This window comes from Zootoca vivipara, chromosome 2, assembly GCF_965207765.1.
Source record: "Zootoca vivipara chromosome 2, rZooViv2.hap1.1, whole genome shotgun sequence".
NCBI lineage: Eukaryota > Metazoa > Chordata > Lepidosauria > Squamata > Lacertidae > Zootoca > Zootoca vivipara.
The window spans coordinates 86201344-86218811 of NC_142584.1; the positions used below are offsets into that span (position 1 = coordinate 86201344).

Sequence of the window (17468 nt, forward strand, 5' to 3'; positions counted from 1 at the left end):
ACTATTTTTGTTATGCTTGTAATTATGTATTTTTTATGTTGTAAGCCTCCTTGAACAAGGTTTGGACTATGGAAAGGAAAGGAGGCAAACAATTTTTTAAAGCTATTTGTTTTCAGTAAACTTAGTATTGCTTACCTGGTAGAATGCCATAGTGTATGTATAGCAAATGGACTTGGAGGTGGTTGTTGTTGTTGTTACATTTATATCTTTTCAGTTGCATATTAATACCTCTCTTAGTGTCAGATTAATCAGTGGAAGCAACTGATTTATTCTTCAATTTATATTAAATTCAAATTCTTTAATTTATTGAATTCATTGAGATGATTGTAGTTGTATGTAAATAGCTTGCATACTTTTAAGTGCTGTAAAGGAACTTGATGGTTGCTCTGAATTGAGGTAACTGCACATTTATTTCCTTGTATTTTTGGATTTAGTGCTCTCTGAATTGTTTCACATTTGGACTGCACACTAATACCTACTTATATACTTCACACTCCCCCTCCCTCCTTGTATCCTAAGAAGTAGTTTTTTTCCAATGAGATTTTTCCATTGGCACTTTGTAATGATTTAGTAGGTTGATAATTAACTGAGGTTAATACTTCAGCAAATAGAACCATTCCTCATCTGCTTTGTCTTTGTAAAATTGATTCAAGTGTAATAAGCACAGTTGCAATCTCTGTGCTTTACATATACTGTGGCATATATAAAAAGCTGCCAAAACAGCATTTGTTCCATGAAAAGTAAAGATTCTGTTAACTAGAATGACAGTTTTGCATATTGCTTAGAAGCATCATCATCAAGGAATGTTTATTAGACCTTTGAATGACTGTTCTTTGAGGTGTCATTTGAATGATAGCATAAAGAAATGTAGTTTTATCTGTGCTGGTTATAGCTTTTTAGGATTGTGTTGTGAACATGAAGTTTGTTTGTTCTTCTCCAAAACTCTTTTGGAGGCAATTGAATTGGATCTTTCTTTCCAGAAGGGGAAAGTTAGTATAATTGCATTTTGTGCTACTATAAATAGTAGTAAATGTTTACATTATGAAGCTATTATTTCTATACAAAGTGCATATTCAGTCCTTTCCTGGGCTTGTTCATTGTTCAGTATTCTCTGAATTACAAAGAGTAATTGACACAGACAAGGGAGTAGAGGCCACATCAAATTGTTTGAGATTTGATTGTTTTGAAATCCAATTCTTCATTTCAGTTCTCATAATGGAAACTTTTGACAATACTTAATTCTATTGCAGGTTTTTTATCTAAATGCAATCAAGACTGGAATTCTCTTTTGTGACAGCTGGTTTTTTTCCTAGCTCATGTTTTTCCATTATCCACCTCTCACCTTATTTCCTGCCTTACGGGTTGTCCGCAAACTGGTTTTCTATTTTTCTATAATTAACCCTTGAATAGACGTTAAGCAATCTGAATCTCTTTTGCTTATAAGCACAAAGGACTTAAAAGAAGGAATACTGTCATAACCAGTGTAGCAACTAAGAGTGATTTTGCTTTCTAAAAACATCTGTCTGATTACCTGTCTAAGATTCACTTTCTTCTTGAAGGAAAGGTGGGATATAAATATAATAAATAAATAAGTTGGTGAAAAACACAGAAATTATGGAGTCGATCATGGGGTGAAGCTCTTTTTCAAAAAATGCCTGATTGCATTTTATTTTTCTACACTTCATTTTTTTTGCAGGAAACCTTGATAACATACACCTCATGTGTGCTGCTACATGTGCAAAAAGTGCAGAAGTGTTGAATGATGTAAGATTTGCTGTCTATTCATAAACATCTACCATTTACTGATATTTGTAAGAAGTGTGGTATCCAGACAGATGATATCCACAGGGTCTTGCACCTGTGGATCAACAAATCTTTTAAGATTTCTTGTTCTTTTATGTGCATATTTTCTTCACCCAGAATAACCACTACTAACTGCCGGTGCTGTCAAATAATATTACAGATATTGTTGATCACACAATCATAGATAAGGCTGCATGGAGATTAGGTTGCTATCGCATGTTGCTATTGCAACCCAGATTGCTAAAAGGTCCTTACTCTTACTGAAGGCCCATTTTTGTTGTATCTGTGACTCACTGTGGATACCTTCTGGTAGATGGAAATGGAGTGGCCAGACACCAGGCTTTTTCTTCACAATCCCTTCTTCTGAAATTACATGGATGGTACTTTTGTTAGGTGGTTGGAAAGCTTGCAGTTTAGAATGTAATTACATATGATATCCATGCTGTATGTGGCTTGCTTGGCATAATTTGCAGTGTGTGCAATTTTAGGTTACTATATTTTATTTTTCTGGATTGCTTTTTGCAAATTGTCTTACTTTCCAAGCAAAGCCTATTTCTTCTGATATTCAGCACAGATACTTTGTAGCATGCAGCCAGTTTATTATTTGAAACTATGACTGGTTTTAGTTTTAGAAATTTTCCTTTTAAGCAACTTAATGTGTAAAATAAATAACCAGAATAGATACTGTGTTCTAATTTGCACTTCATAATTTAGTAGCAGTAGCTCCTACCACCCTTCAAGCATATCTGAAGACTTAACTATGTACAAGCACTTTTGCAATCTGTATTAACCACCATGGTACAAAAGGAATTATATTCAAAAGCAATGAATTTCCGGTACTTTGAAACAAAATATAGCCTTTAAAAACTGTTTCCCCCAAAATTCAAAGCTCCTTGAAACATAATAACATAAAAAAATCAACAAATAAATTGTTTTGAATGTCTTGCTAGTCACAAGTAGCTATGAACGAAAGTCCTCTAGATGAGGTGGGGGCCAAAATCCTTGCATTCAGATGGCACATAAATTGAGTATGACAGGTATGAAAAGGTGGAAAGCTTTTTCAGCTTGAGAGTTATATTCCATCAAGTGCAACATCTGTGAAAAAAGCAAATTCCATGTTAGGGGTAATTAGGAAAGGGATTGCAAATAAAACAGTGAATATGCCTTTAAACAAATAATATGGTTGCTACTACACTAGGAATGTTGTATACAGTTGATGCTGCACCTAAAAAGGATATTGTAGAGCTGGAAGAGAAGGCAACCAAAATGATCAAAGAGCTGGAGAAACTCCCCTGTAAGGTAGGGTTGCCATATTTCAAAAAGTAAAAACCAGGACACCCCCAATTTTTGACCACAATTTTTCTATTGGCTTGCCTAAGATCCAGGGCAAAGCACCACATTTCGGAAATTCCCCCCAGACATCAGTTCTGCCTTTGAAATCTCAGTGATGTCTGGGAAAATCCGGATGTATGGCAGCCCTATTGCAGAGAAAGTTTACAACATCTGAGGCTTTTTAGTTGCTCCCCAGGATCACGTGGAGTTCAGCCCCCCTCTCCCCCCCCCGAAAGTGAAGACTTAAACTGGGAAATACATTTGAACAGAATGAACCTTGTTGCATCTTAAAGGCTTAAGATTTATTATGATGTAAGTTTTCATGGTCTATAGTCCACTTCATCAGATGCCACTGGACTCTTAGTTTTACTGCAACAGACAAACACAACCACCCCTTGGAAATTATTTGAGCATCAGATCTTCTTTACCCTGAAAATCCAAGAGGATTGATGGATTCCAATGCATGTCTTCATAATACCATTTAATTGAATGAGAAAATGTGGTATTATGCAGAGTTAACCATAGTCCTGCTAAAAATACACTCTAAGCATTCTCATGCACAGGGGTCACACACAGTGTGCCAGTAATGCATCTTTATTGAGACTTGATTACACTTTTGTGGCTGAGTATTAGATATAAATAATTGCTTATGACATCTCTAAGAAGTGGTGTAGCCTCAAGCTATCTCTTAAAGCCTTTCCAAATGGAAGAGAGGAACAAATTATATCACAAGAAAACAAAATATGCACAGACAGAAATCATGCATTAAACATAGGGTGCTGCAATCACAGCTGCTTTCATAGCCTCTTCAAATTACTGTTTTCCTTGTGTGCTGTAGGGGTAGACTAACATCACAATACAGGTTCAATAGTACAACTTTTGCAAGTAGCTTTAGTGAGAGCTTATAGTGATGGGCATAGATGAGCAAATGTGCCTACCAATACTGAGAGCCTAAGGGCCATTTCATAGAACAGTAGCATTTGTCAGAACTACACCAGCCTTTTCTACATCAGACATGTAGATTATGAATGGTAGGTACACATTCCAGTACATTTCATTTATCATGTTTATTTCCTGCTTATTCTCCAAGAACTTCCAAGCGAGTGCATGGACCCTCACCCTTTTATCCCCACAACAGCTGTTTAGGTAGATTAGGCTGAGAGAGAATGTCTGGCTACTTCTGTTTGTCCTGCTCTATCAGAGGTGGTGTTTCTTGCAGCAAACATAACTGTTGTATAAAGTGTGAGGGAGCTTTAACAGACTGAAGATAATTCCATGGCTGTGCACAGAGGGGCACTAATGATGTTGGAAGGGCAAATGGCAAAAGTGTCATTGCAAACTAGAACAGCCATCCAAAAATGGGAATCGGTTTTGGACATGGGATAAACTGTCCACTACATAATAAGGCATTCCTCCACAATAAATAGATGTGGGGCCCAAGTTGGTCTTATATCCTTTGTGGTGTATTTTAGCTCTGATGAATACAGCACCACATTCCCTTGTAATGTGGGAAGACCAATATTTTTATATGAAATAGAATGAATGCACAGACACCAACTTGGATAGTTTCATAAGAGGATTCAACAGTTCCATGGAGAATAAGGTTATCAATAGCTACTACCGGTAGCCACCATGCCTCTCATGTGCTGAGAATCACAAGTGGAGAGAGTACTGGTGCTCTCAGGTCCTGCTTTGAGACTTACCACAGGCATCTATCTGGACTGTGAGAACAGGACATTGGGCTTTTGGCCTGCTGCTCCTACATTCTTAACAACATTTCAAAAAATAAAAAAATTCCTTCCAGCAGCACCTTAGAGACCAACTAAGTTTGTCATCGGTATGAGCTTTCGTGTGCATGCACACTTCTCCAGTGTATCTGAAGAAGTGTGCATGCACACGAAAGCTCATACCTATGACAAACTTAGTTGGTCTCTAAGGTGCTGCTGGAAGGAATTTTTTTATTTTGTTTCGACTACATCAGACCAACACGGCTACCTACCTGTAACTATTTCAAAAAATGTTACTCTTCTAAGTATTTTTTAAATGATGGCATAGCAAGAATGAGAGATGAAGCCTTGGTTGTAAACTAACTCTGGGAAGTGCTGTGTTAACCCAGTGTAGCAATTCATAGCCAACAAGTATGTAAACTGCTCAAAAAGTTCATAAAATGATGTAAGCTTGCTGGAGGGAGAGGTGGCTGTTATTCCTTGGGTATTGCTGTGATGTCATTAATGACAGGTGCCAATGTAACGTGCCCGCACAGCATTGCAGAAGCAAAGGATATGCAGCTTGGAGAAAGTCGCTTCTTCTTAGGAACAAAACCCCAGGGCTGGGAAAATACAAGATCCCTGCAATTCAATTACAAGCTGGAAGAAATGTTGTTTATATATAATGGGTAGTAATTATGTTGGAAATTTAGTATAGCCCTCATTGTCACTACTAAAAGGCAGATTCATTGGCCTCAGTTGAATATTTTTGCCATTAATCTTAATGTAAAACCTTGATTGAATGACATGATATGAATGTCCAGTATATGTCAGCTACATAGCTGCCAAGTTTTCCCTTTTCTCGCGAGTAAGCCTATTCAGCATAAGGGAAAATCCCTGTAAAAAAGGGATAACTTGGCAGCTATGGTCAGCTACATTATTAATTGCATTGGTGTGTAGAACAGGGTTGTTGAGCACTGTGGAAACCAAATAAAGTGGTACCTCAGGTTAAGTACTTAATTGGTTCTGGAAATCCGTACTTAACCTGAAGCGTACTTAACCTGAAGTGAACTTTCCCATTGAAAGTAATGGAAAGTGGATTAATCCATTCCAGATGGGTCCGCGGAGTACTTAAACTGAAAGTACTCAACCTGAAGCGTACTTAAACTGAGGTATGACTGTACCCACTTTGTTTTGACTGGAAGGCTTGGAAAAGAATGTTTTTCTACAGTTGAAAATTCAGTTACAAGCTGCACCTGAGATAATCTGTTGCAGTCTTCAGATTGGCTTTCTTTGTACTTGCCTTTCAGAAGTCATTTAAAGCAAGATACTGATTATTTCTTCTGTTTTAACACTGGAGATTTAAAACACTATTTTTGAAAAATCAGAAGTTGAATAGGTTGTAATTTGATACTGGCTTTTTAAAAAACAAGAAATTGCCTTATAATCATCATAAAGTATATACTATGCACAATCATCTTTTGTTGCTTTCATTGGTTGTTCATCCTTCAAGTGGGTTAGTGTCTTTTGGCATATGTCTTAGGTAAATTTTACAACAGAAACTGGAAAGATATATTATTGTAAAGGTATAGCTTCAAATAAGTGTTTTCTCCCTTTGCCTTCACAATTTAAATTGACTTTCTTATTGCACCAGTCTTCCCACCCACTACAAGTACAAATGTGTGCTCCTACACACAAGCTAATGTTTGAGCAGAACCAATGAAAGTAACCTCCAAGCCATTTCCATAGAGAAAGCCTCAACAGGATTACAGCTGCCTCTAGTAGAGTGACCACATGAACTCTAAATGAGAGCTTCCCATCTGTTTGGAAGCTGGAATCCAGTAGGCATATACATTTATATCTCACTTTTCCTTCAAGGTAGCATATATAGTTTTCCCCAATTCAAATCAACCCTGTGGAGCAGGTTATGCTGTGAGAGTAAATTGTGCATGGTCACCCAGTGAACTTAATGGTAAAGTGATATTTTCAACCTTTCTAGTCCAGCTCTCTGACAACTGTACCACATTTGCCTACTTGGTACCCTTATGACTTCACCCCCAAAGGTGCACTGCTCCATTGTCTCCCAAGATAGATGGATGTCAAATAGCTAGAAGCTGACTCAAACCTCTAACAAGCTTATCCTGCTCCATGTTGGCTTTGGGGTGCTTTGAGAACAGAACAAGGTACCGATAGTTCTTAATGAGATTGCAGTACTGTACAGGTTTGCTCTTTGCACACATGAAGTATCAGGCTGTACTTTTATCATCATTCACTCGTATTCAGTGCAACTCTGCCAATATCACATATCACCCCTTTCCAATCTGTCTAATTGGCTGAAACAACTTGAGTATGTTCAAACTGCTGTTCTCCTTTTATGCATAATCCACCTCTTGGGAGATGCCATTCTGCTTCTGTCAAAGCCTCCATGGACCTAGGTTGCTACTGTTTAGGCTGCTGGCTTGAGTTCTTAAACATGTTTTATGCCTAATTACACTTAAGAGCTCTCTTCCTTGCTTTTCCTTTTCAATAAGTGATAGGTTTACTGTATATCCTAAGGAGACAAGTTGATTTATATTTTGGTGGCTTGTAAAGAGCCTCTGCTTTCATTTGTTAAGTTGAATCAGCCAGTGAAGCTCCATCTTTGAAGGGCAGGTCTTTCAGAAGCAGTTAATTTCTTAACTTCTAATGATGTTTCTTTTAGTGGAATACTAATAAAAGATAAGTAAATTCAAAAATACTTTTCTTCTATAAATCACAGTCAAAACTTAGAGGGCCATATATGTAACTTGGCAAGTGTGAGATTGTGACTCCGCACTTCAGAATCTGATATTCAGCACATAATTTGGCATCCTGAGAGTTTTTCCTAAATGTATCTAGACTTTGTGGAGAAAATACTGGAGGTCTGCTAATGTTATATCCTGACAAGTAAGAAGTTAGAGGGAAAGGAAGACAAGATGTGACTTTCACTAACCAATAAATCAAGTCTTCCATATCCTGCTCAACTGTTTGTTTCTCTCCACTCCATGCCTTAGTTTCCATCTGCATCTTCCGCCCCACTTAAAACCACCTTCCAATTAATCCCACTATCCTTGATCCATTGCTATTAAAAAAAACAATCCAAACAAAGGAACAAAACAGAAACAGTTGCTAAAAAGAGGAGTTCAGAATTAACGGTTCTAAGCTCAGAATTTGAAATGGATAGCACACAGCCCCTGGTACATATATTTATATCGTTTTTCTTTCTGTCCTTTTTCAACAAAAGCAACGGCTAAGGCTTTTATTATTTTCAGAGTGGTGATATATTTAACAGTGAGAGAGTGACAAGAGAGTCAAACCCTTCAGGACTAGGGATGTCTGGCAACCTTGCTCTAGAGACTGATCACTGTAGCTATATGTTCTTCTTGAACAATTCAGTTACTTCTGTAGTGCAGAGCAAGGATGTGCTTTGAAACATTGGCTGGGAATTTTAATACAGCAATGTAGATACAAGCATAATTATGCCAAGAAGAGGACTGGAGGAACGGAAGGAGGCTGCATTTAAAAGCCATGCAGACCAACCCTTCAAAAAGAGAGGTGAGTTGGAACTGTCTTATTTAAAAATGCCCGGTGTTTTCCCTTCCCCTTCCCCTTCAATCTTGTTTTATGCCTCACTTAACAGCTAGGGCTCTTTGCTGTGCCATCTTTGCCTGTTTCCTACCACTTCTTCCTTTACCCTCTGTCAAGCCACAACCATGTAAAGACCAAATAATAATACTAATCCAAATCCACTGGAATTCCAAACTAGAAACCATATTATTTATAGATGTTCTCCACAAACCCTACATCAGGCATCCCCAAACTGCAGCCCTCCAGATGTTTTGGCCTACAACTTCCATGATCCCTAGCTAGCAGGACCAATGGTCAGGGAAGATGGGAATTGTAGTCCAAAACATCTGGAGGGCCGAAGTTTGGGGATGCCTGCCCTACATGGACATACCCTCCTACGCTTTGCTGATGAGACTATTTAAACATGAGGACTATGCATGGGTGGGTGAGTGGGGCAGCTCAGTCATCTGGTGTGATGTGGGCAACACAGTCTAGATCAGGCTTCCACAAACTCGGCCTTCCAGATGTTTTGAGACTACAATTCCCATCATCCCTGACCACTGGTTCTGCTAGCTAGGGATCATGGAAGTTGTAGGCCAAAAACACCTGGAGGGTCGAGTTTGAGGAAGCCTGGTCTAGATTCAAATGGGCCACAAGCTGAAAATGGAAACTAAAAGTGCAGGCAAGCAGTTGGCTCCAGATGGCACACAAGCCTGCATGTGAGCACTAAGTCATGGTGTAGTGTTAAAAGGATAAGATAACTTGCCTGTGAGTCCTGGAAAACTTGTTCCCTGCCTTGCAGGCCTTTTCCACCTTGCCTGGGGCCCTAACTGACTCCAGCTACAAATATGTGGGTGAGGCTGCTGAATTGGGCTAGGGTGCTGTTTTGGGGATTTTGGTTGTGGGGGTGTTGGTGTTGTTAATGCTTTTTTGGAATCTATAATTGTGATTTATGTGGAGATTTTTCAGTTTGGTTGTGTATTTTTAATGTTTTATTTATTGTTTGACTACTTTTGTTATTTTATCATTACATATTTTTTCATGTTGTAATCTACCTTGAGCATGTTTGAACTGTGGAAAGGTGGGATATAAATAAAATTATGTATGTATGTATGTATGTATGCATGTATAAGGCATAATGGCCCTCTCTGCCTCCAGCACAGCCACAAAAAGGAGACTGGAAGTTTACACCTCCTGTTTAGATTAACCACAATGTAGTATGCTGTCCAAATTCTAAATTGTTGTTAATTTTAAACTGATTAGTGGAAACAAATCAGCTTTGTAAATTATGGTTGATTAGCTTTCCACTTACCAGTTAGTCTTATCAGCAATTTGGGTTCAGATGATGCAGCAAGCCGTGTGGTTCATCTGAAGTGGGAGTAAAAGCTTCCAAACTCATCTGCAGCCACACTGGAATGGGAGAGTGTAGGACAGGTGTCGGCAGCGTTTTCTGCCCATGGGTCGGAGGATTCCCACAGACTATCGTCTGTGGGCCACACAGGTGCAGAAGCGATTTCCTGTGCCATGCTACCCATGCCCAGAACACCGGAAATGGCTTCTGCGCATGTCTGCGGCTGTGCAGAAGCGATTCTTGGCGCTGTGGACATTTTGGAAGCGATTTCCGGTGCTGGCTGCCCATTTCCAAAATGTCTGCAGTGCTAGAAATCGCTTCTGCGGCTGCATAGACACGATTTCCGGTGCCACTCGGCGAGTCCCCGCGCTGCGTTATGCCAGTTTACCGCAGCGCACAGGGGTTTGCCGAGCGGGTGGCTCAGTTCACGGGCGGCCCATGGGCCGAAGGTTGCCGATGCCTGGTGTAAGATGTGAGCCCTATCTGCTCTGGATTAAACCCAAGGCTTTCTGTATGCAAAGCATGTGCCATGTCACTAAGCTTACAGTCCCACTTGTAATCCTATATAATAAATGGATGTAAATAAATAATATCAAGAATGCAACTCTAGGAGGAAACCTCTTTGTGTTTCTACTCTGGGCTTCAGCAGTAGCTATCATAGGCAAATGAGAACTATTGGAGAGGGGGTTTTTTCCCCTAGAAAAGGAGTTTTAAATTTGTGATTGTCTCAGCAAAATTTGGGCAGTTGAAGAACTGGGCAGCCAGTTCATTTGCATTTGTTGCCTCTGTTGTCCATGAGAATAAAAGTCCACTTAATAAATGCTAAATTGCAAAGTGAGCTCATTCCAGAGCTCAGGCACTCAAGCAGAGTCTCCAGTATGCTAGCCCAAATTACATTTTTGGAATGGCTCCTACGCCTTTTTAACAGATCCAATATGCAAAATGTAGCAGGAAAACTCAGTTACAAACTGCAGTCCCAAGCCTCGCCAACTAAGGATTGCATCACTTTTCTCTGTGGGACAATTTCTATTCCAGTATTTTTGTATGCGAGACAATTGTTAAAGATACAGGAGCTTTGCCTGAAAAGTTGGCAACACTAGTCATATACCCCATAAATGGAATGTGGAAGTGGGTCTGCTGTAGCTGCGTGAATATATATTTTAATATATTTTAATAAAGTTGTCATTAGAAACTACAAATTCTAATAACTTTTTTAAAATGTGTCAAAATTGGCCTTTCTAATGTGTATTATTTCCACCTCTCTCTTACTGTTTCATACCCTGCTGTTTGTTTCAATTCATCTTTCCCTTTGGGGGTTGTGCTGCACTTGGGAATAAAGGTAGCTTAACATTTGGCTAGAAAGCTCTAGCTGCAAATGAATATCTTGGCAAATGTGTTTCAAATGACATCTTGTTTACCAAATTCTACCTTATGTGAACTATTCATCTTTATTGATAAATATTTCATAGGTTTCTGCTTACCGTACGTTTCTTAATTAATATTTGAATAATCATGGAAGTTCTACTCCAGCCATCACTTACTGTCAATGCAAGATTTCTTACTACAGTAGTTCTGTTAAATAAATGCCTGGTTAATTTGTATGAGAGGCTGTGGACAGCATAGGTGAATGGGGATGTTTAGTCCCTCCCCTCTAACTGCTATACACTGTTGATGAAAGCAAGAAAATTGTGTATGTGCCAGCAGAAAAAAACTATTCTCCATAAGTAAGCATCTGTTAACATACATTGTTCCCAACCCTCTCTAGAACAGCCTAAAGGAGGTTCTCTATAGAATATATGTTTTTTATCCAAGAGCAGTAATGATGACTTTACAAATGACTTAAAATTCGCCACAAAATATTTAGTATGTGATCTGGTGCAAAAACTTCTACTGTAGCTCTGTGCAGCTCTGCTGCAAGCTGTTCCATCCCTCCAGTCTAACAGTCCTAATTAACCAGATGGAATTTTTAAACTAATAGTATAGTAACTTGAGGCTTGTATCTGATACCTTAGTCTGGAGACAAGGCTTTTTGAGAAAGGGTTCCTCAGTACCTTTTGGTAGTGAAAATGATGTGATAGTCAGATACAGTACAGAGTATCAGTTAAAGTTGTGATGGGATCTTCATAAGCAATCAACTTTAAAAGACTCAAAATAAAATTATTGTGAAGAGGGGTGTAGTGATTAATTTTGAAGGGAATAGGTGTCTGGGTTCATGCTTGGTGGTAACTCTGTCGGTCTGTCCAGGGTAGGGTAGCTTATTGGTTGAAATACACTTTTCTTTATTATTTCATATCTACTTCCTTAACATGGAGGCAAAGACAGAAGTAGAAGGCTATATTGTGTTAAAGTGTATTTTGTCACACTGCTCCAGTAATGATTTGGTAAATACAGATGACTAGAATTTGTCTACCAAATTTAAATTATGTGTTCTGGCAAATTAGTTGTCATAAATAAAACCAGTGTGTAATATGTATCAAACCTATTGCAGGATTAATTCCAATACATTGTTTTTAAAATGTGTGGCCAATATTTAGCTAGTCATTGGAACTCATTTTAAGGGTCCCCCCCCTCAAACTCAATCTGTGATGAAGAGCCTGAATAGTTCAATTGGTTAGACTTAGAGTGTGATGCTGGTAATGCCCAAGGTTGCTGGTTCGATCCCTGTATGGCAGGGGTGCCCAAACTTTTTTCAAAGAGGGCCAGATTTGATGAAGTGAATACGTGTGAGGGCCACCCAAAACTCTTGAGCTTTTTTTAGGAATGAAATTGCTGAGCTTTTTTAAAGGATTTTATCCCAGGACATATACTGCCATGGGGGCCAGATTAGGCCCCCGAAACGGACTTTGGACATGCCTGCTGTATGGGATGGCTGCACATTCATGCATTGCAGGGGGTTGGACTTCACTAGATGATCCTCAGAGTCTTTTCCAACTCTACAATTCTATGTTCTTTGTTTCTATGTTTACATTGTCATAAGTGGATTGGATATATTACAGTTGGCTGAACATTTTTAGATATGATTGATTTTAATGGAAGACTCACGTGTGTGCTTTAACTTTGTGATCAAGGAACTGAAAGTTTTACTTTGGTTGGATCATGTGTTCCTGGGTAGTGTTTGATCTGAAATAGACAAAGTATTTTTTTCGCTACAGAACAAGATTAAGCTTGATAGTACTGTATAGAATTTGTACACCTTGCTTATTGCATGTTGAAAAGTTTATTTTTTATTAAGCCACACTTATTTTAAAGGCTTCTTGCATGATTAATAATAATCTTATTTCTTTTGGGAGCCTTAGAACCTTTCAGTAAGGCCTCTTATGCAAATTCTGAAATGATGTGTGCCTTTTATATTCCCATTAGTATTGTTACTGGGTATTGAGCCATATATGTGCACATTACATTAACAAAAGGAACAATAAATTACGCTGAGATTTAACAATTATGCAAAGGAACAATTACATAGGTGGAGTCAGTGAATAGTGGGGGTTGAATGCAACGAAGGTAAGTTGTTGCACTAGGAGAAGCTGGCGCAATGAGTCCTCTAACAGGAGTCCTCCTGCCCCTCCTGAAATCTGTTTGGGAGGGTTGGGAAGAAACCTCAGAACAGCACACAGTGGGAGGAGGGTGGCAGGTTGGTCCATCTGGCAAGCAGAAATGCTTGCAATGCCTGAATGAGTTCCTTAGTGCAGCACTGAATTCCACCCTTAGACTAGAGCTCCATCTGCTGATGTAGAATCAGTTCTGCTTCAGACAGGAATCTTTCTTTAACTTGAGAGGGCTATTTTTAAGGTGTTTTCCTGATTTGCTCGAGCATGGATGTTTCTAACATCATTTCAGTAAATACACCCATGCTCGAGCAAATCAGGAAAACACCTTAAAAATAGCCCTCTCAAGTTAAAGAAAGAGTTCATAATTTAGCAGCTGAACTGAATAAGTGTTTGCATGATATGTGTGATTATAGGTAAAGGTAAAGGGACCCCTGACCATTAGGTCCAGTCGCAGACGACTCTGGAGTTGCAGCACTCATCTTGCTTTACTGGCCGAGGGAGCCGGTGTACAGCTTCCGGGTCATGTGGCCAGCATGACTAAGCCACTTCTGGCGAACCAGAGCAGCGCACAGAAACGCCACTTACCTTCCCGCCAGAGCGGTACCTATTTATCTACTTGCATTTTGTGCTTTCAAACTGCTAGGTTGGCAGGAGCAGGGACCGAGCAATGGGAGCTCACCCCATCACGGGGATTCGAACCGCTGACCTTCTGATTGGCAAGCCCCAGGCTCTGTGGTTTAACCCACAGTGCCACCCACGTCCCATGTGTGATTCAAGTACTGGTATGTGTGATTATACTTGAATTCAAAACATCTGTTCTAAATTCAGTGGTGGTAGTCCTGATTTCTGGGCTCCAAATGAGTCCTTTGTCATTCTGTGAAATCATGGCGGGGGACTCGCCAAGCGGGTGGCTCGGTTCAGGGGCAGCTTGTGGGCTGGTAAAACGGTCTTCGTGGGCCGCACGTTGCCAACCCCTGTTGTAAACTGTGTTAAATCCTTTTTTAAAAGTGGGATAAAAGTAAACTAAACACCTGTGCCTTTAAATTTGGTCCTGAAGACCTGGCAGTAGTAAGCATTACTCTTAATTGGGTATGGGGTGAAGTTCATCAATCCTCATCATGGTTTTTTGATCTAACAAGAATAGAAACTGGTTAAAAATATTGTTCTAGAAGGAGATGGAAGCTGCTCCGATAGTTGAATTTAACAAGCTTAATTCATTGTCACCATCTGCATAGGCAAAAAAAATTCATTGCAAAAGGCTCTCATATACCGAGGTCCTGTGAGTTATTAAGGTTAATGTGAATGTGCAGCTTGCTGGTAGATACATCACAAAATCCATTGCCATCTCAGGAGCAGCAAACCATAAGCGTTGGCATGTTGTGTCATCCATACTCCAGGAAGTTTTCTCTAAACAAACCTTGGCTACCACTCATGGTTTGTTTGCATGGTAGCCAAACTTTCTGGTTTGTTCCTTGTGGCCCAGGGAAGACCAAAGCAGGCACTTTTGAGCAGCAAGCCCCAATGCACTACTTCTTCACACTAAACCATAGTCAAATGTTAACTATTTTACTGCAGGGGGTTACCAACATGGTACCTGCATGTGTGTCCAGAGAGGCCTTCCCCACCACGCCCCTCCCACCCATGAAATTAGGCTTGAAAGAAGCAGTCTGTTTTAGCCAATAGACCAGGTTTCAGTATGTGATTAATTGCAGGGTGGCAGGGGTGCCCATGACAGTTTACCCAGTTTGCAGATGTGCCTATGGGCAAAAAAAGGGCCATGAGCCCTGGTTTAACATGATGTGCTAACACAGCCAGTGTATTTTGAGGGGCAGTTAGTAACAGCAACATGGAGGGTTAATAATAAATGCAGCGGTCAAATTATCATGAAAGATCACTTAGGCAAGTTCAAAGGCTCTCTTAAAAGAAGATAAAGTGGCCTGCTGTCATGAGGCCACCAAAGTAAAGTAAGTTTCCCTATGGAGAGAGTTGCACAGTTTTGATGCCACTGCCCCAAATTACCACTTACCATCCTTTGGAAGACGGAGACACAGAAACCCAGAACTCCAAGGGTGGGTGTTGATGGAGGCAGGTATGTTCATATAGGATGGGGGGAGGCGTTTCCAAGTCACCACTATTAAAGCTAAAATGTAATTAGTCTGTGGTGTAGCTTTTTTTGCCTTCCCTCTGGGTAAAAACAAACGTGGTGCTGTTCTTCCTATATCTGTAAGGAAGAAATCATCCTTGCTTGCAGTACTGTTACAAAAAAAGGAACTCCAGCTTTGTTTTTCTCTGTCAGAGGCTGGGAATATTTTTAGTGGGCTTCGTGACACAGCTGAAGATTGTTCATGTGACACACAGAGCAGTTTGCTTGTTAGGAGTCGCTCTCTCTTTCTAGAACATCCACTCAGAGCTCTGCCAACATGCCTAGGGTGCCCCTGCTTCATATTCTATTCATACTGAATTGGCAGGACAGAATTCAGTCTAACAAGGCTAGAGCAACATTCTGCTTAACCTTACTCTCTAGGACAGCATGTTCAAGCTAGGGAGAAGCCTTCGGCTTTACTGCACGCTCTTTTGCTTGCTTCAGAGCCAGCATGGAAACCTCGACATCCTCTTCTGATACAGTATGTTTTGTTACCCTCCCTTCTTTAGTGGTGCTTTTGCTAAAGTTCTAGTGAGAGAAAGCTCAACATGCAGATAGGCATTGAATACATGCAATGAAGCATTTCTTCAAAAGATGCTCTATTCATTTCTGAAATAGCTGCTGTCTGCTATTTTCATTCATTCTGTCATAGACATACACTAAGTCCTGGTTATCCAGGCTGATTCAGAGCATGAAATAAGTCAGAAATATATAGCAGGCATAAACCATATTCATCATGTAGAAGGATTTGAAAGTGGGAGGCTTGAATGAATGACTTTAGCCATACCTTTTCTGTTTTGCATGCCTGCTTGGTCTCTTTTGGAACTGTAATGAGATGGACTTGAAATGGTTATATGGTTGTTGTTTTTTGTTCCATTTGTGTCATATAAATAGTGCCAGTAATAAATGATGTGTTTGTGCACATTTTTTTGCTTGCTTTTTATGATGGAAGAATAATTGGGCATTATAAAGCTGCCCTTTTCTATGAAATAAATCATAATACAAAAGGTTCTTGTCCCTTTTCATCCTCATTAGAGCTGTTTGTAGTTATGCAAAGTGATTTCCCCCCCTTAGGGCTTTGAGGTCAGGCTTTGCTTTAGCAACAAACTGAAATTCAATCTGCATGAACATGTTAGAATTTCAGAAGGATAAAACATAGATTTGTCATTGAGTAGGATTTATATTTTAGTTAAAACAGAGCTTGCCTCTCTTCTATCTATCTAGATCGTGCATTTAATGGCAGTATTAACAGGCAAATATGGAATGAGGTACTTTGATTATGAAATTGGAATGTTTAGTCCTCACTGCTCTTAATATAGTAAAAGTTGGTTTCCTAATCAGCTTACGTTAGATCTGTTAATATTCCTTAAGAAATCCTAGTTGTTTGAGTTCACAGAAAGTTTTGGTTTACTTGATTATTATTTTTGTCAGCATGGCTGAATCACAGTTTGTTTGCTCAGAGGTTATAAAAGTTCAGTGACTTGTGGCATTGTGCATCTACCAGTTGTATCAGGAGATGCAAAAAAAGGGGAGGGAGGGATAGAGGAGTAGTTTCAAATAAGAAATCCATAGGAATGAAAATAAGAGAATGACATACTGTATTTGTTCTCTGTACTCTTGTTCCCAGAACAGAGCTGCTTTGTTGGGGCTTAAACAGTGAAAATAGAGAGCATTTAAAGTTCCTTTCATTTGCTGTGGAATGAGTGATAGATAGTTAAAATACAATGCATAATCGTTGCAAATTAAAGATGGGTAGTAAGAGATTAAATTGGGAGAAGGTAACTGAGTAACTGTAATACAACCAACATCTCCAAAGTAGATTAGTCTGATTATTAGTGACATTCCCAAGACCAGTGAATTTCGTGGTCCTGTGGGATTTTAACCCAAGTCTCACTTGTCGAAGCCCAACACTCTATTTATTCAGAAGACCACACTGATTCTCTGACATTTGCTTTCTAGCATGACCATAAAGTGATGCTAGTCACTGCCTTTCAGTCACA

At 39.5% G+C, this 17468-nt stretch overlaps 1 protein-coding gene across 6 annotated transcripts in view; it reads left to right on the forward strand.

Annotated features, from left to right (window-relative positions):
* TMCC1 (transmembrane and coiled-coil domain family 1) overlaps window positions 1-17468 on the forward strand; it is a 97758-nt gene that overhangs the window by 46589 nt on the left and 33701 nt on the right. Inside the window, exon 1 of one of the 6 annotated variants that reach the window (XM_088662350.1) lies at window positions 15784-15949. The exons of the other annotated variants lie outside the window; for them this stretch is intronic. Coding sequence (XP_088518476.1) covers window positions 15920-15949 — 30 coding nt within the window. The 5' untranslated portion in view covers window positions 15784-15919. Of the gene's footprint in view, window positions 1-15783; window positions 15950-17468 lie in introns of those variants that run through there. 6 annotated transcript variants of the gene reach the window in all.